This window comes from Chiroxiphia lanceolata, chromosome 1 (assembly GCF_009829145.1).
Source record: "Chiroxiphia lanceolata isolate bChiLan1 chromosome 1, bChiLan1.pri, whole genome shotgun sequence".
Classification (NCBI taxonomy): Eukaryota; Metazoa; Chordata; class Aves; order Passeriformes; family Pipridae; genus Chiroxiphia; species Chiroxiphia lanceolata.
The window spans coordinates 100,486,768-100,510,859 of record NC_045637.1 but is presented as its reverse complement, the minus strand read 5'-3'; the positions used below and the strand labels follow the sequence as shown (position 1 = coordinate 100,510,859).

Here is a 24,092-nt window from a genome sequence, read left to right as displayed (position 1 = left end):
CTTCACTCCACGATACATAGCTGCTCTCACTTGCAACCTTTTCTCGGTTGATCTGCCTCGAGTTTTATAGGACCACCATCCTTGGATTTACCAATGTTTTTCATATTTACTTGGAAAGCAGACAGGACTACAGGCTTTTAACCAATTTTAGCATGTGGCAGCCTGGAGAGGGTTTTCTGAAAAGGCACCCCATCCTCTTGCACACAGAAAACCCATTGCTGAAGATCGTTCAAAAGAGTTACCTCCTCCTTCCACACAACACAGTCCCTCCCCATCTGGCATCCCTTTCACTATCTTCTGAGTCTCAACAAGAGCAGAGTGTGGCAAGCAAACATGCTGCTGCTGGCAGTGCTTGTTGCCACAGCCACTTGGTCTTGTAAGTACTTCCTTCTTATTCTACCTTTCCTCACAGGCACTCATGGCTATGCTAACAAGCATCTTTCACTGAATTCCAGCTAATGACATTATTTCTCCTTTTTCCTAGATGGATTTGCACAGGAAATTCCCATGCAGAGTCCTATATCCATCACCAAGTTCCAAAAAAGTGCACGAATGACATGTGAAATTCAAACGTTAGGGGCAAATTTTGATGGTGCCGTCATACACTGGTATCTGCAGAAGGAGGGTGAAGCTCCAAAGAGGCTCTTGTTCCTTTCAGGAGGAAAAGCTACCGTTGAAACTGGCTTTCAAGCAAGCAGATACATGGTTGAAAGAATTTCTGGTCAGCGACGGTGTGTTCTTACAATAAAAGATGTAATTCCAACTGATGCTGCTACTTACTACTGTGCCTACTGGGATCCTCACTGTGATAGAAACACAAAGATCATCAAGGCAAAAAAACATCTGCAACGTCTGAACCACAAGGTTGTAACTGTGCCATTCCACCAGTCTTCTCACTCCATCTGATGTGAGCTGCTGAAAGGCCAAACCCTTTCCTGCTTCCCAAAGAGAGCAGCTAACCCTGCACAACTGTTCTTTTCAAAGTCTGGGTCATCATTAGGACTCCTGTCTTCAACACACATCCACTATTTTAAGGACAAAGGAAATCATCACTGCCTTAGGACTTAGCACCTAAATGCTTGACACTCCCCTGCTCCTTTGGTGCTGTTTGCACGCCATGGCAGAAGTCTGGTGGCCTTTAGGGGAGCAAACAGAGAAACATTGATTTTCTAGTCCAGCCACTGTTCTCCCCTAGGAAAGAGAAGGCACCAAAAGTAAGACAACATACTGAAGGAAGTACTACCTTGGCGGATGGAAATCGTATACTTGGCACTGCCTATCACGTCTGAGTAAAAAGTTCCCCCTTATATTCTTCCCTGTTGTACATGTAAGCAACTGTTAGCCCCTGGAAAAACTGTAAACCCTGTTTACCTAAGTCGGATACCACAAAATCCCACACAGACCAATTTAAATTAGAGATTTACAGTCTCTTATCCGCCACAGCTAACGATGTGCTACATATAACCATTGCCTTCTTTCATTTCATGTTAAGACAAATAGAATAAACATCGTTTTATTTGAAGAAGGATATTTGCTGAAACTGTCAAGTATGATGGACTCACTTCAAATTTGCATGAAGTTAGTATATGGCCCTGAGCACAGCAAGCATTTCACAGAAAAGCATAACAGGAATAGTTTTTGCTTGTGACTATAGCCAAGTGTGTGCCTACTCTTCAGTTTTTCTTTTCCTGATGAGGGGTGTAATTGGATACTTGAAATGCTGGGGCATCACACAGTATGAGCAATGGGACTTCAGAAGTATCAAGCTAGGTGTGAATAAACACTACACACCAGTATCCTCTTGTCTTGAAAGTCTTAAATGCAAAGTTTAAGCAGATAAGTGCTCAGTGATTTCATATAATCACATAATCATATACTAATAGAATGGCTTGGGTAGAAAGGGAACTTAAAGGTTGTCCAGTTCCCACCCCCCTCCACCATAGACAGGGGCATCTTCCACTTGATCAGGTTGCTCAGGACAATATCTGTAGGAGCGGCTGGATGGACAACACCAGCCACCTGGATGATAAAAGAAGAAGGAAATACTAAAGCAAAAATATTGTGGTCCTGAGTGAGCCAGAGCTAAGATTAGTGCGTATGTGAAAAGAATCACAAGGACAAGCTGGAAAACCACTTGAAGCATGGTTGTTCTCTGTGGCTGGAAGCAGTCACATGGGGGTGTGTGGTATGTGGGGAGATAAGGAAACATCTTGCTGGCTGGAGAGCTCGGATCCGGGCTTGGTAGAGAGTCTGGATATAGAAATGGAGTAATAAAGTTACAAAAGAGTTCTTCCTGGACAAAGTCTGTCTCCCATGGATTCATTTGCTGCAAACAGTGCAGAGTGAGGGACCTTTTTTCTACAGATATCCAGTCTGGACTTAAACACTTCCAGGGAAGAGATACACACAGCTTCTCTTGGCTGTCTATTCCAGTGCCTCACAACTTGCACAGTAACGAATTTCTTCCTAACATCTAATCTAAAACTCCTCTCAAGTTCAAAACAGTCCCCCCTTGTCCTATCATTATCTGCCTGTATAAAAAGCTACTCTTCCTCTTTTTTGTAACCCCCCCCTTCAAGTACTGGAAGGCTGCAATAAGGTCTCCCCTGAGCCTTCTCCAGGCTGAACAACACCAGCTCCCTCAGCCTGTTTTCATAGAAGAGATGCTCCAGCCCTCTGAGCATGTTTCCAGCCTCTGGACCTACTGCAGCAGGTCCACGTCTTTCTTGTGCTGAGGACTCTAGACCTGGTCACAGCATTGCAGTTGAGGTCTCACAAGGGCTGAGTAGAAGGGGAGAGTCACCTCCCTTGACTTGCTGGTCACCCCTCTTTAGATACAGCACAGGATGCAGTTTGCATAGCACAGGATGTGGTTGGCCTTCTGGGCTGCCAGTGCACATCGTTGGGTTGTATCCAGCCATTGGTCCATCAGAAACTCAAAGTCTTTCTCTGCAGGTCTGCTCTCAAAGCATTTTTCTCCCAGTCTGGACTCATGTCTGGGATTGCCCTGACCCAGATAAGCACCTTGCACTTGGAGCTGTTAAACCTCATACTGTTCTCCTGGGCTCATTTCTCAAGTCTGTCCACATCCCTATGGATGGCATGTTTCACTGTATCCTGTTGTTATCATTAGGGCTAGTCAATGGTGTGATGCACAACTCTCAGCCAGGAATTGGTAATGCCACATCCTGTCTCTATTCATAGAATCTCATGGCAGCTTTCCAAAGTTTTCTCTTAGTTCAGTGAATACTTTTTTGTTGTTGTTTTCTGCCTTTTGTATGCAGTGGCTTGCAGCATCCAGCACTACTGCACTTGCAGTGGTGCAGGCAACATTGCCATTTTTTTCAAGAAACCTTCCCTTGTGGTCCTGTCATGGTCTCAGAAAGCTTTCTGAAGCAGATCTCATCCTCATCAGAACATGTGTCATCACTATACCCATTATATGAAGGTGAAAGTGATGTGGACCATTAAGAGTCCCATTTCCAGCAGTTTCCCTTCCTTTCCCTTCCCTTTCCTCTGGCTTGGTGCACAGGGTCACTAGCTGACACTCGAGTCCACTCTTCCTCCCATGTGGCATTGCTCACTCTGCTCCAGGGCTGGCTTCCTTCTCTTTCTCAACAACAGCAAAGCACGGCAAGCAAACATGCTTGTAGCCATAGCTGCTTGGTCTTGGAAGTCATTCCTTATTTTCCTTCCTTTCCTCAAAGGCACCTCTTGCAACCCACCCCAGAAAGGGGAGGACAACCCAGGTTCTTATTAATAAATCCCTTGGGGTAGATTAGAGTGAAATAACGTTGAATAATCAGTGTTTGTAAACATAAGTATGTAGGGTTTATTTTGGAAAAATTTTGTTGCATAGGTAAACAAGTATGTTGCTGTTCTGGGTATTATCATCTATAGCAATATAGCAACATTAGAGCATAGCAATATAGCACTATTAAAGCATAGCAATATTAAAGCATCTATAGCATCATAACAGTATTAAAACATAGCAATATGGCATTATTAAAACATAAAGATAACACTTAAGAAAATGCATAATGGAGAGAAAGGGAAAGGAAGGATAAGGGAGGAAAGATACGTATAGTCACTGTCCACTGGATCCAGCAATGAAAGTTGGTAGTTGCACCTTCAATGTCTGTTGATTGAAGTGATGGTCTTTCTCTGTTGGGGCTGGGGGAAGCCCCCAACAAAACTCAAAGATGTTATGAGTTATTACCCACTTCTAGCTCAGGTGGGAACGCCTTGTGGCGCCCCCAAGGTGGGAAGTTTTTCAGTGGATAGTGTCATGGGACATGTCGCTGAGTCTTCAACATCTCCTAAGACAGCTGCAGCTACAGCATCAATCACAGTCCATCATGATCTGACAGTTGAGATGCATAGCCCAGGCTAGATGCACAGAGTTATCTGTGAAGGAACAAGATTCAGGATGGGAGAGGTTCCAGGCGTGGAGAAAAACATACAGCAATTGACAGGACTTTATGATACGGACTTTATAGTTCTTATGTGTTTATAAATATACACATTGTATATTTCCCCAAGATTTGTATCTCCCGGGCATGTCCAGGCATGTCCGCTTCCCTGCTTCCCCACTCCCCTCTCTGACAGGCTGAAGAAGCTGCAGAGAGGAGACAGTTACCATTTGCCCTTTCCTTCCCCAATTCCTCCCACGTTTCTCCCCCTTTGCCTGTGTCCCTTCCCCGATTTGTTCCCCTGGTTGTCTGTCTCATGCTTCACCCCATATTCTAGCCCTTTCCCCACCTGAAACTCATAAAACCCCTACACCCCTCAATAAAGTATTCCATTTGCACCTCTACCTCGTCTCCGGACCCATCTGTGCTGTGTCACGGCCCCATCCCCCCTCGGACTGTGGCAGTTATCATGTAAAGGGAGGACATTGGCATGATAAGAGGGGTTTCTCACACCTTGCAGGATTTGCCTCTTAGCCTCTTTCCTTACCTGGAAATCCAGTTTGTAGCGTCAGGTGTGCATCTGCACCCAGGAGAGTTGGACAGTGGCACCCATTTGTCTGATCTGAAGGTCCTTTGGCAGTATTCAGGGAGGGTTGGTGGGCTTTGTTGCTTCTCGTCAGTTTGTGAAATTCTTTTGGTGATCTTAGAATGTGTAAGTCATTAGCTGTTACAGTCTCTGACAGCACCCATGACGTGCTAACAGGCATCTTCCCAAATCCCTGAATTCTGGTTAATGAATGAACTTTTCCTCTTTTTTTCTAGGTGGCTTTGTGCAAGAAATTCCCATGGAGAGCTCTCTGTCTGTCACCAAGTCTAAAGGAAGTGTACGCCTTTTAAAGGTGACTCTGAAGATTTTGGTCACATCACCATGACAATGTTTGTATTAAAAGAAGGCAAAAAAAGTTTCAGATAGGATTTTCTGCTTCTCAGGTGTAAAAGTAGTAAATGATGGCTTCCAAGCCTACAGGTACATGACTGAAAACAATTCTAGCCAGAAACTGTATTCTAACAATAGACGATGTCGTTCCAGATGACATTGCTACTGACTATTGCCCCCACTGTTACAGTCACTGTAGTAGAAATTCAGACATCAGAGGCTCCCTCAGTGTCTTGACAACACATAACTTGAAAGATCCCGGTGTGCTTCCTTTGGTGTGGATGAGCCATCTGGTGCAGATGCAGGTTGTGGAATAACAGGATGTAGTCAGTGTTGACTGATCCCTTGGAAGCATCAGCTGTCGAAAGCTCAAGATTTTGACTTAGCAAGGGCAAATGGAACAGTAAAGGTTCAATACCTAATCCATCCTCTCCATTCCAGATTCTTCTCCTTATCACTCAGTCATATCAGTGATCTGGTTGTAAGGGTTTATTTAATGGAAAAGGGCATTTTTCCATATTGTTGTTCCTGAAAATAGGCTAACATGTTGTACTGTGGCTCTTCAAAGAATTTGACCTGATGAAGAAAATTGAAATAGAGAGCTTTAGCCTGAAGGTTCTTAAAAATTTTAAGCAAAGGAAGAGGAGAGTTCTTTTAATTTGCAAGTCAGCAGCTGTCAGAGGAGGAAGATTTTCTATTTATTGACTGAGATCTGGAGGTGGGCATTTTTGTTCTCTTTTTTGGGAGCTGTATCATTCCCTTTCCTCATGTTCTTACTTATCACTATATGTGTTTCACTGGTGTTGGATCTGAATCATCCAAAAGATTGGAAATAGAGTTAGCAAAGTTAAGAGAAAACAAACAAACAAACAAACCTTTCCATAGCTAAAACCAACTTTTCCTACTTGTGTTTCATATACAATGCATCCATCCTAGTTACTGCCTCAAGGTGCATGCTGACCTTAATGCCTGAGAAATTAATCCATAGAGCTTTTTCTCTACCATTAAGCCTCTCCCTAATATTCTCCTTTTGCTGTGAGACCCTGAAAGTCTCCTCGCATGGTTCATTGAAGTGTAACTCTTTAAAGAATATTAGTCCGATGGGATGAAAAAGTGGCATAATTTCAAATACGTATTAGGTCTCCAAATGACTGTAAGTCAGTTTTATCCTGCTCATACTTGCAAGCCCAGATCATACAGGGGAGTTGACAAGCTATCTTCAACATGAAGTGTTTCACTTTGATTCTTCAAATGATACCTTCCAGCAACTCACTGTCATCAACATAAATCCAATAGCACCTGCAACTGCAGGTGATATGGCAGTGGTCTCCTTCACTGTGTGTCTAAGGATGTGGCAGGAAAAGCACCAGTTGGCACCATTCTCTGTCTATGTCATTCCTGCCCTTGCTTTGTATTGTGATCTGGATGTTCCTGTCCAGAAGACTTCAGTGTAGACCACTGCTTTTTTTTACGCCTACTTCAGCTGAAAGACCTTCATCCTCTAGTTCCTCCCTCTAACCTGAAATAGTAATTTCTCAACATAGCTTTGCAGTCAGTATGCCACAAGAGATCTCAGAAATACTCTAACTCAGTTTATTTTAAATGCCAAACTAAGCATGCAGGCTGTTTGATTGGCAGAAGTGGTAACTCCTCTGATGTTATCCTGGACTGTTGTATAAGAAACCTCTGCACAAAAGCGTCCTTCTCCCACCAGCTAGTATATAAAAAGCTGCCAGTGAGTTGCTGTAGCAGAGTCTGGAGTGATTCCAAGAGATGGGCAGGCAATAACCACATCCTGAGGGCAGAAAACACAACCTGCAGTCATACAGACACCTTCACAATGCTTTTGATGCTCTCTCTCCCTCCTTTCCCTCTGCTGAACTGTATTCAGACATGAAAAGAACCCATGCTAGTAGTACTTGGTGTCACTTAATTGCAAGTGAAAAGGGGTGTAACGCTTTGGGAATAGAGCTGGATTTTCACCTGAGGTATGTGGGTTTTACATGCCAGAACTCTGTACCTATTTGTCTATCTAAACTGAAGAAGAACCTTCATCTAATTCTAAGGCATTAAGAGGAGGGGTTATCTTACAAATTTGCAACACTTCAGGGAAGGGTTTGCTCTGAAGGGCATAGGTATCAGCTGAACATCCAGATACAAGTCTGAAATTCCTGATAGCAGCCAAGGGCCAGGCTTCATGCAGACTCTGAGGAATGATGGGGAAAAAATGGGATTTTTCTTCGTCAATTGTATATCAAGAGAGCATGCTAGCTTATTGCAAAGTCAAAACATGGTGTGGAGCACCGGATCAAATACTTTGGCATGGGAACAAAGCTTATTGTCTCTAGTAAGTACCATTATCATGGAACTGATTTTCACAGAATCATTCAGATTCTCAGACAATTAAGAATGAAAGACTGTAGGAAAATTAATTTCTCCCTGATAAATTGTGGGGGTTTGTTAGCTGTGCATTGTGCCCCAGTTGGGTGGGTTGATGATAATAAATATATTAACCTCGTTAATATAGATTACCTCTAGAACAAGTGCTGAATATTTATAAAGGATGGGGAATGTAAAAATGAGGAGGGGTAAAAATTTAAATATTTCAATGGATTAATTTCTGTTTTGGGAATCTTCTTGACAGTTTACTCTCAGAACAGCAAGTGAGAAATGCAAAGAGTTTTGATTGATAGAAGTCGTCCAGTCTAAACTGATTGGGAAGAAAAATTCCCTTAATGTAATAAATTACTAGTTCCTGGCCCTACTGAAAGTAACTTTGTTACTTGTGCATTTGTATTATCTTATTGTTGTGAAGCTATGCAACCAATAGGATGAATGCTTGTTTCAGTATAAGTATATAACAACGCCTACAGTATGTTGCTCAGAAAATACATGGCGTTATCAAGGTGGACTATAATTAAGTCAAATTGCAAACAGCTGAGGAGAGTTACAGGGAAATTTAAAATGTTATCTATCCTTGACTTTGAGCAAATTTTTCTGAACTTTTTACTCATTACAAAACTTGAAGTATTTCTAAAATGGTACTCTAGTTAAAGTTGAAAATTCAGCTATTGCACTGGGTCAGAGAGAATTTTTCTGTAGCCTAAGCAAGAAAAGTGCAGTGCAGGAGATTATTGCTAAGCATTATCAGAGTGGGGGATCCTGATGTCAAAATATTTGGAAGTGGAACTACGCTTACTGTTTCAGTAAGTACAAAATATAAAACTTAACTACTTCTGAAAGGCTTTTCAATACAATTAGATATTGGCTGGCATGAAGTGCTCTCTGCTATTTTAATTCCCTCTAGTTTTAATCCTTCTGAATTCTTTGCAGGATTTCCCCTTAAATAGCATTCCATTTGCAGAACACAATGTAATTGTTTTGTATTTCGGTATTGAAAATGGGGGAAATATACAGGCTATTGCAGCATAGACGTATACTAACCCCAGTATTATTTTCTTTGCAAAGATGAATCTTAATATAGCAAAGAAAGCATTTGGAGAACAGAAATATGTTTTATCTATAAGTATGCACATTCAACCTTTGTGATATTCCTAATTCATTCTGAAAGAAATGTATCCAACCTTTGTGCTACTCATATTCTTTGAAAAGCAAAATGTTTTCCTTTAGGATTGTAATCTGACTATACCAAATGAAAGTGTTATCTGAGGCATGTCCCAAACGGTTTTAAAGTAGGTATAGTTGACAGGCTACTCTCTCTTCCTAGCTTTTGCAGAAACTAGTAGTTATTACTGCTATTAAAGAAGGATACCAAATTCAAAATATTCTGGCATAATTATCAGAACTGTTTTGCTTCAAGTAAAATTCAGGTGCTCTGATACTTGCCTGGGATTTGGCTCAGCTAAGCATCTGAGATGAAAACAGTTTGCCTAATTTTGACCCACTGGTAGATCTGGTTAGTGGGAGTTTTGATTCCAATCAATGCAGGGTCTTGCTTCATGTTATGGACAACAAAATATGGCTGGTGGTCTCATGCTATGCAGCTCTCTGCATAATGTTCACCATTTCTAGGTCTGATTTTATGGGAGTGTATAAGGAACAAATTCGCCAACATCTGATCAAATAGATCTTGTGATGATGATGCCCCTTTCCAGAAAGCAGAGATGGAGCCAAGGCGCTCAATCTGCATCATCCACCTATACTTTGGGAAAACTCAAATTAGTTGAGATGAATCCTGTCCATTTAACAACATACCTGCCCTCAAAAAACTACACACTTTTTTTTTTTTTTTACTTTATTTAAGGTGAATGCTCCTTTTTTTACTTCACTAGGGTCTAAAAAATTGATTATATAGCAAATCTGATTTTCTTAAAGAATACTATTTACCCAACACAACGGAGCTGCACTGATATTGTACAGACTTTATTCACTGTGATTGGTTATTACACAAGGTCTTTGGCTCAGGTACAAAACTCATTGTGTCAGGTAAGTTGTATGTTATATTCATACAATTCATACAATAAGCTATAGGAACTTGGAGTGGTCATATAGATGTATTATACTGTCTCAGAGTTGGCACCATCCTTGCACAGGATTCTCCTCCCCAGCTCGCCGTTCCTACTTTGAGCCTTGTGGTATTTGCAACACAGTCATTTAGGATCACAAACATATCTGATAAAGAGCTATTTTGAGCCAGTTTTGATCATAGTTTCTCCTAGAATCTGGTGGAAAAAGGTCTGTAATAGTTTCCAGAGCCCTTGTTCTTTCTCCAGCTGTACTGAAGGAATTAGAAGGGAATCAAGCAGCTGTGAATTAAGCATTAAAAAAGAAAACCTCTTCTTAATACAGATACAAAGAGCAGCATGCAACGGTCATTGCAAAATTTTTTTTTTTAGTTAGGCTATCAAAGTGAAATAACTTGTCAGTAATTATTTTTCACATATGCTGCACTTTGGCAATAGAAATAAATTAGTGCCTCCAAATGCTCTTCTCATTGCTTAATAACTACTTGATAGCAAAGTTATTAAGTTAGTAATAAATTAATTAATTATTCAGCATTAATTATGCTGAATTACTGCTTAATAATCGCTTAATGAAGAAATGATCCTTTTTTTACCTTTCCTGCAGAGACATTTATTTCAATGGAAGGTGGAAGACAAAATATTTTTTCGCACTAGATGTGCTTTAAATGCCATAATCCTGAAATAAACAACAACACAGAAACAGAGCAGAGGAAACTACTGCTACCAAATGTTTAAGCCTGGCTAAATACATAAACTTATGTTAGTATATGAAGCAAAGATTGGTTCTAATGATTTGTGTCCAGAAAGACTAACTAAATCATACCTATAGTTTCAATGGAAATATCTGTGGCCATGTTGGTTTTAGTGAAAATCCTTACCTTATTAATCAAGTAATTGCCATGCTTTTTGTATCTACAGTTTAATAAACTTTCCAGCCAAAATCATAGAATCATAGAATGACTTAGGTTGGAAGGGACCTTAACAGATCACCTAGTTCAACCCTGAGCCATGGACAGGAAAACCTTTCACTAGACCAGGTTGCTCAGAGCTCTGTCTAACCTGACCTTAAACACTTCCAGAGATGGGGCATCTACAGCATCTCTGGGCAACCTGTTCCAGTGTCTCACTATTCTCACAGTAAAGAATATTTTTCTACTATCTAATTATACCTACTCTCTTTTAGTTTGGATCCGTTCCCTACTGTCCTGTCACTGCATGCTGTAGTAAAAAGTCCCTCTCCATCTTTCTTGTGGAATCCCTTCAGGTACTGGAAGGCTGCAATTAGGTCACCCTGAAGCCTTCTCTTCTCCAGGCCTGAACAATCTAAGTTCTCTCAGCCTTTCCTCGTAGGAGAGGTGCTCCAATCCCTGTAATTGTCTTGGTGGCCCTCCTTTGGACTCACTCCTACTGGTCCATGTCTTTCCAGTGCTGAGGACCCCAGAGCTGGACACAGCACTACAGGTGGAGTCTCACCAGAGTGGGTTAGAGGGACAGAATCACCTCCCTCAACCTGCTGGGCATGCTGCTTTTAATGCAGCCAGGACACAATTCACTTTCTGGGCTGCAAGTGCACATTGCTGGCTCATGTCCAGCCCCTCATCCACCAGCACCCCCCGGTCTTTCTTGGCAGTGTCTGCTCTTGTTCTATTCATCTCCCAGCCTGTATTGATACTGGGGGTTACTCTAAACCAAGTCAAGCATCTTGCACTTGGTCTTATTAAACTTCATGAGATTCCCATGGCCCACTTCTTGAGCTTGTCCAGGTCCCTCTGGATGGCATTCTATCCTTGAGACAGCAGTTTCTGTAATGGAATGTGCCATAGTGGGATGGTATTTGCTATTTGGTTCTGGGCACAAAACTTATCATCTCCAGTAAGGTGTTTTCAAAATCTTATGTTTTAAAAGTTCTGTAATGGGAAAGCTTTGGGAGGAAGTCAGATGGATTTTTAAGGTATCTGGGGAGGCTCACCATAGGGACTACACTACATTATTACCAATTAAAATACCTGAAATCTCTGCCAAGCAGGGACAAGAATGCTGTTTATGAGCTGAGTGTGCTGAATGCCCTCAGCTTCCCCAGGCTTGAAGGGGAATAGAGGAGCTTTGAGCACTGGACAAAATTACTCCATTTTGTGGATCATCCAAGTAATAAGAATTAAAATTTCAGCTTAAGAACACAGTGACATTATTATAATCGTATTTATAGATACTTATAAGGAAACCATAGAGGAGTTTCATTAAGAAAACTTTTGACAGCTAATCTATAAAAACAATCTATTTTGAACTTAAATATTTATAACCTCATTGATTACAAAACCTAACACCAGAATTTTATTGTACAATGTTTTGCATTGTTACAAGAGAGAAAAGACAGATTTTAGCTTAAGAAATACATGTTCATGCTTACATATTATTTGGAAAAAGTAAAACCTATATACCTCTTAAACCTACCTCCAAAAGTTGTTTAACAAGGTAAACAGCAACATTTTTGAATGTTTAACTAAACCAAAAATGACAGTGAAGTTTTAAGTTCATTACTGTAAAATTCTTCAGAAGGAATGAGATAATTTGCCCAGAAAAGCCAGTGTAAACTGTTTTGTTGACTTCAACGACTTACAGATCAGCCTGAATTACATCAAAGCCTACAGCCAATTCTACAAGTTTTCATCCTTTTTTTTTTCAGAAACATACCTACAAAGATATTTTTCTCACATGTAAACATATATATGCAAAACTTAATTCGTTCAGTTCTCCACTGTGATCCCTTTACCTGGGTATGTACATGCACATACACAACTGGAGTTTTTCAAGCATGTACTCAGCATATTTCCTCAGTACAGTGGTATGATTTATGTGTTTTATTTAAGCTAAGCATCTAGGGTCTTTTTTATGGGCAATGGAAAGATATTGGCAATTCCAGAGGTGAAATTGTTCTATCTTAACAGAAGCCTCTAAGCAGCTGGAAGCATCTCTCTCACTTCTCTGTTTAGACTTGACCATCCAGGAGAATAATGTCAAACTAGCCAATTATATTTTAGCCTGATGGAATTAATCAGGACAACTTACTAAGCTTTGAGGCTTTGCAGAGTGCAATGTCATTGGGACAAGAGCTACTTCATGGTCTTCTGAACATATATAACTCTGGAACAAATAATAATTTTAGAAATTACTTTAATCTTCCATCTGTGGGAGAACTGATGCATAAAGAATATGAAATTAATTCCTAAGTTAATGTTAGAGAACCATAATATTGTTAGCAATTTTACTTCTGGTACAACAGAATTCTCTCCACATCGTCATGTCACTGACAAACCTCTGAAAATAGGAAATTCTTAATAAAAGGTTATCCTTTTGAAGGTAGAAATGTCATCTTTGTTTTTAAACACCAAGGTCTGAAATACTTCAAAAAATCACTGTGTTGTTTTAGGGGAGATACAATGTAGAAGATTGCTCTAGAATAGCCAGATCATTTAAAGAAAGGTGGAAGCTTTTTGACAAAAGACATTTTTATATTAATATGCTTTCTCCAGTAAACCGCTGCACCACTCAGCCCACATGTAAATCCTGTGCAATCAACTTGCTTAAATTCAGTAGCAGAAGATTTACATAGGAATCTAAAGACAAAAAACGTGTAGGGAGATGACACCTAAAATGTCTCTGCTGCCTTAAAAAAATAGTCTTCACTTGCAGTTAAGCATAGAAAAAAAATGATCGCCTGTGAGCACTGCCTATGCAGTCACTGCAGAAGCTCACGTTGAACTAAGCAGATTCTAAAATTTACTATCCACTTAAATAATATCAAATGTCATCTCGGTGGACAAAATTCTGGATGATTGTGTATCTTCCTAATAACATACAGGCTTAATCCAGAGAGGCAACAAAACAGAGATTACCTACAGTTAACTTGTGGAAACAGCTCATTTGTAATTTAAAATATATTCATGTATGTTCATACTGAGCATACAAAGCACATCACCTACAACAACCCTGGGATGGGCTTAGACATCTGTTTAGATGTAGAAATGTTATCTAGATATAGCATATTCTTCTGCTTAGTTTAGTTTTGGTTTTTCTGTTTCAGATGTGTTAATTAATATTTAAACTGATCTAGTATTAAAGGAATGGCACTGCCAAACTTGGTGTTCAGGGCATTTTGTGATTCCTTTTTCCTGTCTTGACAATATCTTCACCTGGCAAATACATGGAATGCCTTAAAATAGAAAGGTAATAATAAATTTTTGTTGCCCCCCCCCCAAAAAAAATCACAAAAGTATACTGGCTTCTAATATTTAATTAGATATAGCAGATGTTTATAATTAGCAGTGGGGACTTATACTGGGGACATAAAACTGCAAAGATTTGAAAGGCAAGTTATCTACCTTTAATATTCTGTAGGCAAAATTTTCATGTACTTGTTTTTGCACAAATATTATAAAGCAATATTAAATTACTTTTACTGAATAAATGAACAAATATCTTTCAGGAAATATTACTGTTACTTAATAACTGTCAAGACTGGAGCAGATAGTGCACTGACGGCAGTACTGCTTGGAAGGTTGTGGGTATACAGGCTGTCATGTAGCTACCTGGAATTTTCTAATTCAGTTTCAAGAGATTAATAGCTATTAATATCTTCAACAGTATTTCAGTTTTTCAACGTTTTCTCAAAAGAGCATTCACATTTGTTATGGGCATTTTAACACTTGTTAATAAGGCATTTATTTTGTTGTCTTCAGAATTCTATTTGGTGGCTGTGTATTTATTTGCTGTACACTATTGATCTTCCAAATCTCTGTTTTTTTAATTTTCTTCCTTCCATAACCAATCCAGACAAAGGAGGCTCTCCACCAGCAAACTCGGAAATCCTGCAGAAAAAACATGAAAATCAGATAATGTATGTTGTCTTATTGAGAAATTCTACCCAGAAGTTATTCGAGTGACATGGACGATGAAGAAAAGGAGATAACAGAAAACGTAGTAAAAGGTGATGCTTGGCAACCCACAGAAGAGGATGAATACTCAATTGCCACCTGGTTAACTGTACCAGCAGACAACAAAGACAAGAAATATTACTGCAAATATGAGCATGAAAGCCAAAAAGAATTCACTGCCATCACAAGGTATATGCAATATGTTAAAAATTTAGTTCTACGAATCATTAGAGACATCCCTTTTTCTTTGCAATAAAATTAGAAATAGGGCTTCCCACTACTGCTTCAGAAGACATCTGCGCTCCTTGGCACAGCAATAGCTAAAAATATGCAACTGGAAAAACTACCAAAATTTCCCAGGAAAAGCAACTTGCTCCCCAAGTGAGCATGCCGTTGTAACAGAAAAATAACAGTTATTGAACCTCATCAGTGTAAACAGCATAGCTAACAGAAGTCTGCACTGAAGCACATCAGTTACTTTCCAGTTTACAGAAGTTACTGTGAAAATAGTAACACCTCTCATGGCTTACAGGTGTAAGTCCCTCGGACACCCCCTGACATTAGTCATAGCTATAAAAAACTAACGAGTTTAAATGAGGTTGCTGAGGATGTAGAACAAAATTTTAATATATGACTTACTCATAGTCCAGAAATAGTGAGATAATACCATGTATAAGAAGAAGATTTTGTGTTTAATTGTTGAAAGATTGATTATGCAAAGCAAAATCTGAAAGACAATGCAACTTAAAGAAAAAGTAACTATATTCAATGCAAATTGTTTAAATCATGGTAATAAGTATAAAAAAAGTGATCTAAATTGGTTAAGTAAATATTTTCTCCATACCTACCTCTGCTTAACTTACTATAAATTCACGTAACTCCAATGAGTGAGAGCATAGCCATAAGTAAACATTACATTTCAACCTTCAAAATATATTCTGACAAAAAATATGCTTTAAGCTTATTTGATGGAAGATCTACTTAGAGATGCAATATGGATGTCTTTAAGCCCATATATCTATGCATACAAACAACGTAAAAAAAAAATAAACACAAATTTGCTACTTCAAGAACTAAAAGGTGTATTTCAGAGAAAAATCTTCACCAAAAATAGCAAATTCCCATAGGGAAACCTTAGATCATACACCCTCATATTATTCTTTAGTGCTGAACTAAAGAACTTCAATTAACATACTAATTGAAGTCCCTTCCAAAATTAAATTATTCTGCATTTCTAATAACAGTAAATTGTGAAGGCAATTAGACTCCAGCTTCTTCAATAACAAGATCAGCTGGTCAAACTGACTCCAGTTTTCAAATAAAAGAGATTGCTAAGGGAGCAGCCTGATGGGACACATTCCTGAAAGGGCAAAGAACACTCTTCCACTTATGGCAACAAATACCCTGTCACTTCTCTTCAAGCATTTCCCCTCTTCAGATTCTCTCTGCAAATGAATCCTACTTGTGAATATTTGCTCTGCAAACTGATCTTACGCATCCTTTCTTGTTATGTATCACTAACTTCCCATCTCCTTGTTGCTCTAACTGCCTCCCTATTTCTCAATTAAAGAAAAAACCTAACTAGGGCATTTAAACTCTCTTTCCAGTAAATTCTACGAAGAATGCTCCTCAGAAGGGGACTGCAGCGCAATTTTAATAGAGGTAATTTAATGTATTAAAATGTGGGAAAGTGGTGCATGTCGTGCAAGAGATAGCTATTGATACGTATGCTCAGAACATCACAAAAATTAGCTTTCAAAATAGTGTAAATAGTGCTTTTAAGTCTGGTGTCTGCCACTTAAAAACACTTCACTGCTATTCTGAACTAACTTTGTTTTGGTTTACAAGGGATCTCCTATCTTTATTAGGTAGCTTTATTAGGAGTTTTATTAGGATGCTACAGATAACGTTTGGGCTATTAGCCTGCATTAATTGCCACTTTATTAAACACCTGGAGTAGTGAAATGTTAAATGCTTCAGCTGATGCTTCCTCAGCCTAGCAATTTACTCAGAACTTCGGACAAATGAATTGTTTTCTAGCTTGAATGGGGTTTTAGGATGAATTATGAGCACCTATGTTCAAAAAATCCAACACAAAAGGATTCAAACAAGTGTGGTGCTACTGGTAATAAGTGCTGGAAGCACTACAATTATGTTCTTGCCTTTGCAAGGATAATAACCCAGCCACATGTGCTAAGAAGCTCAGTTGGGCTTGAACTTATTAGCAGTGAAAACCCACTTGAAGGACGGTCAGATATTGTACTTGCCACTGGTGTCAAGACATAATTGCAGCAGTAAACTGACTACAATAGTCCCAGTTCTACCCATCTTTTAGGAGGCTGTACAATTACTGACATTAAACAATACTTTTTCTGTCTTATGTTGATGATTACAGATGTTACGCTTCCAGATCACTTAATGCACAGACAGCATATTTAGTGTACATCATACCTTCTTCTGAAGAGCAACATGTACTATCTTATCATACTCTTCTTCATCTACAGAATGCGAACTCCAACCAAGCACCAAGGAAAGAAGGTGTAAATGCTTGTTTAAGAAAAGGTTACAATTTGATCGTGGATTTACTTTGCTTACCTATATAGGACTCCCCTGCTCTGTATTAGATGTATGGCAAAAAAAAAAATCCCAAAATAATTTTCTGGCATTACTGCATAGGGCTCATTCACTTTAATTGCTAGTGTTTTTATATCAGTCTGGTTTTCCTAATTTTTTTAATATCAAACAAGGATAAGGCAATAGCACTAATGGATTTTAATCCAAAGTCCATATTGCAAAATGGAAGAAGGTACTCAGATTGGAAGTAGTTATGCAGGCAGAAGAGTAGGGATGCAATGGTACTTTTGATAAATAAAGGCACAGATGGGTTTTGTCATTGCACTTAAGGCTTATTAGGAGCATTCCCGTGCAGTAGATTCACAGATATTTTTCCTTTTTTTTTTCAATGATTTCTTGCCACTCTCATTTATCCAACAAATGAGGACTTCATATTCTGAAGTGATGAGTGCTTTAAAAGACAATTAAACATAATTTTTAAAAGTGAACATAGGAAGTTTTGAATGAAGAGAGTCAGATGAGAGTAAAAGCAATTATAAGGTGCGTGCATACAGAAATGAAGAAATCCACCAGCACTGTGACACAGTCTGAAAATCTGCACATTTTGTTTTTTAAAGAGAGAAACCAATCGTAATTATCATATACATCACCTCCTTTAAAGACACCTTTTTAAATTGAGCAAAACCTCAAATCTGACGGCTTTGATAGAGAAAGTATTTTCCCAAAAGATAGAAATTCTCAGATGTTGGACTTTGAACTCTTAATCTCTAGTTCCACAAATCGGTTTCCTTTCAAGTTTATGCAGAAAAATAGGAATTAGGACACACCGGGATAAGCACTTGCTCAGTTTTTTGTCATACGTTTGTAGATAAGTGCTTACAGCATTTACACTCACTGCATCTTTAATGATGAGAGCAATAAAAGCTTTCCTCCAGCCGTGGTTGTGAGGTCTCTGTTTATTCTCCAGAATTTCCACAGCCTGTATACAAGATGCCTAGAAAACCTGATTCTATTCTCTGTTCATATAAATTTCTCAGAAATCAAGATCCTTAAAAACATTAGCTTTCTGCTTTTCAGTTAAACAGGAAACACTTTACAGGAACAATAAAAGCTAGTCTGTACATTTTTTCTGTTGCAAACAGAAAGCTAGGCTTTGTAAAACGGAGCTAAGCCAAGCCAGGGGGAAATGTTACATACAAAAGGGACTGCCTACCTCCTAGGCTCATGCCATCTCCATCACAAGGGAACAAAAGTATGTCAGGCTCAGTTCTAGCACCACAGCTATTTTGTTAATGGCATATCTTACAAGTTATTTACAATCGCATATTGAAGCCAAAACACTAATTACTGCCTTAAATGTCATGTTACTCTTCAATGCAAAGAAAGAATGTGATTTCTAATCTTCAGTCAAACTCTGTTTGAGAAATTGCTGGATTCCATGCTATTATTTATTAAGGTTTGGTTCTGGTCAGAGCAAAAAGAACATCTACAAAGGCATTTTGGGGGTGTGGTTACTACAGATTTCAGTAGCACGATGGATATTACCTGATATTACATGGATCTCCCCTACCTTTATTTCTGCTAGAGAAATGTCTGATTGAATAAATGGACCAAGATCTCTCTCACTGAAATTATCCCCAAATCCACTTTTTGTGTCTCCTAAACAAACTGAAAGATGTCATCCATGCAGTATAGGAAAACAGAGAGAAAACTGGTTTAGCTTTTTTCACATATAAACCCTTGCCTACACGCAACCCTAACCATGTTGAGCATAACTATCACCTCACAGTTTCTGGGGTCTTTTAAATGCTTGTCTGCAAGGTTTTACATCTTGCAACAGCTCACATTATTTATAGAAATGTACAATATTCATACTAAGTTTTTAATTCTTATTATTTAGCCCAAATAAGAGGACAAGTAAATTTTTAAGGCTTCTGGGTGCAGGGACATTTGTTTGCAGGAAGGTTTGTTATTTAGTGGAAAAACCCTATAAACTGAATGAGTCATAACTGGCCTCTGAGGAGGGGGCTGCGATGAGAATGGGTGAATCGCTGAGGACAGTTAGACCACAGCCGTCCTGCCTTCTACCACAGTATGCTTCTAAACCATTCCTTCCAATGCAAATAAAAGTTACAAAAAACCACAAATGCTAAGTTATGTGTAAATATCACTGTGAAACTCACGTTTGCTTGCACATGTTGGTCTAACTGCATGCTTGTGATACACAGGGACTATTATTACCACAATAACACGGGTGTTTGCGGTGTCCCTGCAGGACTTTCGGTCTTACTTATGAATGCACAACAGAGGTAGAGGTTTTCTATTAAGTGTAAAACTTCTGTTGCGTGACTTCAAATTGAAAGACGTCTTCTCAAATATAAATCTTACTACAACTGATTTTTCAGTGATCTGAAGCTCTACCAAGTATGAGCACTACTACTACAGCTGCTCTACTGCTACAGAGTTGCATAATTAGGTACATACTACAAAAAATGGTTACAGGCAATGGCGGTGCTTCTAATGAAAAGAAGACAGAACAGGATCAACTTTTACCATGAAAGTACAAAGAAGTGATTAGCACAAATGAGTTTGTTTGTGTAAAGTATGAGAAATAAAAATACAGTTTTTATATATATAGGCGTGTCGTGAAGTTGTAAGATATCCAAGTTCCACAGACTGAACTTGGGTATCAGGGTCTTTTTCGGTCAGATAAGGGAAATGTGAAAGTTCTTAAAAATTAAAATCTTTTGGGGCCATGCTGTGCAAGAGGTTCCTTTTCTCTTTGAGCTAAGAAACAAAGCAAGATCCATCATCTTTGATGGGGGATGGCTTGCAGGCCAACTGGGATAAAAGGAAAGCCCCTTTTCAGAGAAAAGAGACCTTTTTTAGGCAAAATGAATATATTAAACTTATCTGAAAAAGGGTGGGATTTTTGTAAAAATATAAAATGTATAAGTTGTACACCCAAAGGGTCTTTTCTCCCTAAAACACTCGGTTGGAGACTAGACCCAGTGCACTGAATAAATTTTTCTTTTGTTTCATGAGTTTTTGGGCCGTCTTTCTAAATTTAAGGGAGAAATTTTCTCACATAAAGGGATTTGTAACATATTCCTTTATCTTACTAGAAAAATTTTGTGTCCTATACAACTACTTACACATGTTTGAGAATAGCAAAAACTACCAAAACAATCTACAAAGGTGATATGGAAACCTTCCATTGGATTCCTCTCACATGTAGTTGTAAATGAGAAAGATATGCATAAGGATGATCATAATCTGCCAACTACTAATTTATATTGATAGTAGGTACTAACACTAACAAATTTTAAGAGAAATTCAAATAGTAGACTATTCAGTTTGAGATTTTGAAACAATTAGAGTACCAACATAGATCTTAGGAAGTGATGACAAAATAAAAAATCTCAGAGGAACAGTTTGAGAAATTGTTCCTCTGCACCTATAGATAGTTACAGGGAAATAGATCAAATAATAATACACAAGTAATTGACAAGTTTTACCTAATTAGTCCAAATGATCATTAAATATAGTTTCACCATTTACTTCATTGTATTACCAGTCTCCTTATAAGGTAAACAAGAACACACTTTCCAGTAATTACCTAGTTCCTAAGATTAACCTCAGGAACTACTGAATACATTTTGGACAAATATTTTTATACCACCTGGGAGGTGACCTAATACATGTATATCAGGAAGGTAAATCGTTGTGACGTACTGCAGCATATGGGAGTAATTTTCTTGGTTTTCTAATTAATAAACTTTCCTAGCAGCTCCACTAGCAAATCCCAAAGTTCTCTCAGAGATTTCTTTTGCAGAAGTCTGGATGAATGCAGATGAGATTCAAGACAACACATAGGGAAAACGGGAGGGGTCAGAAGGAAAGGTCACCCTCTATTCCAAACAAGCACTAGATCTCAAATTAGGAGCTTCAGCTTCCAAAGAAGATTTCATTCCTACTGCTGTTGGAGCTTTGCCATTTTTGGCAAAATAATCCTGAAAATAAATGAAGCGATTCCCAAAATGAGGAAATTATCTCTCATATACATCCAAAGCTCACTACAAAAAGATACAGGTCTCTGCTGTGACAGAGTGCTCAAAAGGCCCTGCAAACAAAGCTTAGGTGCTCACAGAGCTGTGCCCAGAAACAGTTCCTCAGGAGTCACTTCTTTGGAGAAAGGTGACCTGATGGATTAGTAACTTCAAAGAGACTTTTCCTTTCCTGGAATAGCATAACTACCAACCATTTCTCCTATAAAATAACAGAAGTAAACTTTCCAGACTGATTTTGAACATGTTACTACCAGAATGATTGTTCAGCAGCAAACACTTCATATCTCGTCCCTTTACAATTAATATGAAGTCTCTAATCATTTCATATACTTTAATGTATCCATAAAGGGTGCATAAACCAACACTATTTACTTGACAGCTGCGAAAGACTAACAGAAAGTAAGTACACAAGCTGTTACTGAGGCTCAAGTAGCAGCTTGCCGAGATCTAAGCAATGCTGGTCACAGGCCCCTCGCCACCACTTGCAATATGATACCTGCATACAGATACATATGCACATACAGTCTTAACCTGGCTAAACTGTGAGGGACAACACATTATCTTGTTCAAATCATCTGAGTGGGAAGGGAGGAAAAGAAAGAATAGAAGGAGGGAGAATCAGAAATATCATCCATTTCTACCTTCAAGTACAATCACAGATGCAGGAACAAAAGGAGAACATTTCCAAAGTGAGCATACAGTTTTCAAAACCTTCCAAATCTTCAACTTAGACTTCTATACCCACAGCAAAAGGCTGGACCTGCTCTTAAAAATGTTAACAGCTTATGTTCTGCAGTTTCAATTTGTTTTTTTGGTGAAAGCACCCTGTTTCCACCAGCCAGCCTTATTACACCAGCTATCAAAATAGTATCACTGCTTATTTTTAACTTAAATACTTATTTTTCCTTTTGAGTCATTAATGTGTTTTCAGTCCACAGTATTCCCAGGGATCATGCCACTGCATAAGGTTTCAAGAATCTCCATGCAGGAAAGACTGATAGTGCCCAGAGTCCCAGCAGCCTGCCTGGTAAGCAGGTTATATTACTGTAACCAAGTTTTCCCCCTTCTATTTCCTGTGTCAAAAACAGACCTTAATTTGCAGTGTGCTGGTAGTGCACAGCGTTATACTCTTCATTGTCCTGATACCTCATAACCCCTGGACCTTACACCAAGACACTGCAAGGTTTCTTACTGTTTTATCGAATTCTAACTCCTCTTGAAAAAGCTTCTAACATCTGTCTTGAATATGCTTCAGTTCCTAGTAGGTACAGAGCATACCTGCTCATCTTCATATAAGTTTGCAAAATAAATAGAAGCAAACTCCTCAATGCAAGGAAAAACACACAGAATGTGCACATGGGCTTACAAAGGCCATGAAAGATTACAACTGCTTTCTGCCCTGGGGCTGACTATCCTGCTTCTGCAGGCCTCTACTTCTTAGGCAAAAAATCCACTTCCTTCAGAAAACTGTGGGAAAGGCCAATGCTGAGCTCTGACACACTCCTTCAGTCAAGCTTAAGGGCAAAGCACCAGCCAGACAGCACTTCCACTCTGAACATGCTTTCCAATTCAAAGTTCTGGAAAGAATAAAAATCCCTCTTACAGCGAAGGGTCTTCTCTTTGCAGGAGGGGCAGGGGCAGTGAGCTCAGCTCACTGTCGACTTGACTTGCAGATGGCCATAAAATGCATCCTGGGATCACATCTTGGAGTGGGCCAAGCTCGTGAGTGACTGGTGTCAGTGGGAGAGCCCAGAGCATGACAGGTGGGGATAAGCTGAGGACTGGCAGGGTGGAAGCTGGAACACTGAGGGGGGAGTAGTTGTGGGGTCACCAGGGGCTGTGGAGCATCCTGGGCCAGGGAATGCCCAGCACCAGTGGGGCCAGGAAAGGGGGCATCAGAGCATACCCTGGGTGGGGGGGCACCGGCCTCCTGGTGCAGCATCAGCCCCACTGATCGCATTGTGGTCGCCCCCACAGCCCAACAGTGCCCGTGTGCTCCTAGAATTGTGCTGCTCATCAGGGTGTCCTCTTATGGTTTCCACATCATCATTGTCCAGCTCCTGGACTGATTCAAGCTCCACCACAGCTTCATGCTGGTGATTGAGTGTCCACAGCACTCTCAGGACTTCTACGACATCTGGAAGAGCACGGATTTCTGACAGAGAAGATGGTGCAGGGCTGTTCCACCAGGTGCAGGAGGTCATGCAGCACTGTACCAGCCACAGGGTTCTGTACTGCAACATCGAGGCGAGAACATCATCCACTGTCGAGACTAAGCTGATGGACTTTGGTTGTGTCATGTACCTAAGGACATGCTGTACTCCTGCTTTTCAGGTGAGTTCGCACCCAGGGCCTGGCCAGGCACCAGAGGCTCTCCCTTTTGTTGGTGGTGGTGGGGAGATAATTCTTCAGCTGGTGGCCAACTTGTTTTTTTTTGTTGAGGGTGGGTGGGGATGGATTTTGCACAACAGGAGGTGGCTGGGACTAGTGTGTGTGGGGGGAGCCAGTCCAACAAAAACAACCAATCTGTGGAATGTAGCTGAGAGGGGGTTGCAAAACCCATGTGCTGGCCTTTCGTTTGCAGGTGTGGGAGGCTCTATTCCCCTCTCCTGCCTTGGCCTATGGTATTTTTCATGACCAATATGGGGCTGAGGGGGGATAAAAGCAGGGTTTTCCCTACTTGT

The 24,092-nt window shown here is 39.7% G+C and overlaps 1 protein-coding gene across 1 annotated transcript; it reads left to right on the top strand.

Moving 5' to 3' along the window:
* Positions 1–19,038, top strand: LOC116785234 (immunoglobulin kappa light chain). Its single transcript, XM_032684505.1, is given in 8 exon segments — positions 1–376; positions 485–805; positions 9,730–9,795; positions 14,664–14,729; positions 14,732–14,776; positions 14,779–14,953; positions 16,372–16,426; positions 17,144–19,038. Coding segments are annotated over 8 exon segments (831 nt in total). The 5' UTR covers positions 1–333; the 3' UTR covers positions 17,204–19,038.
* Positions 19,039–24,092: the final 5,054 nt, after the last annotated feature.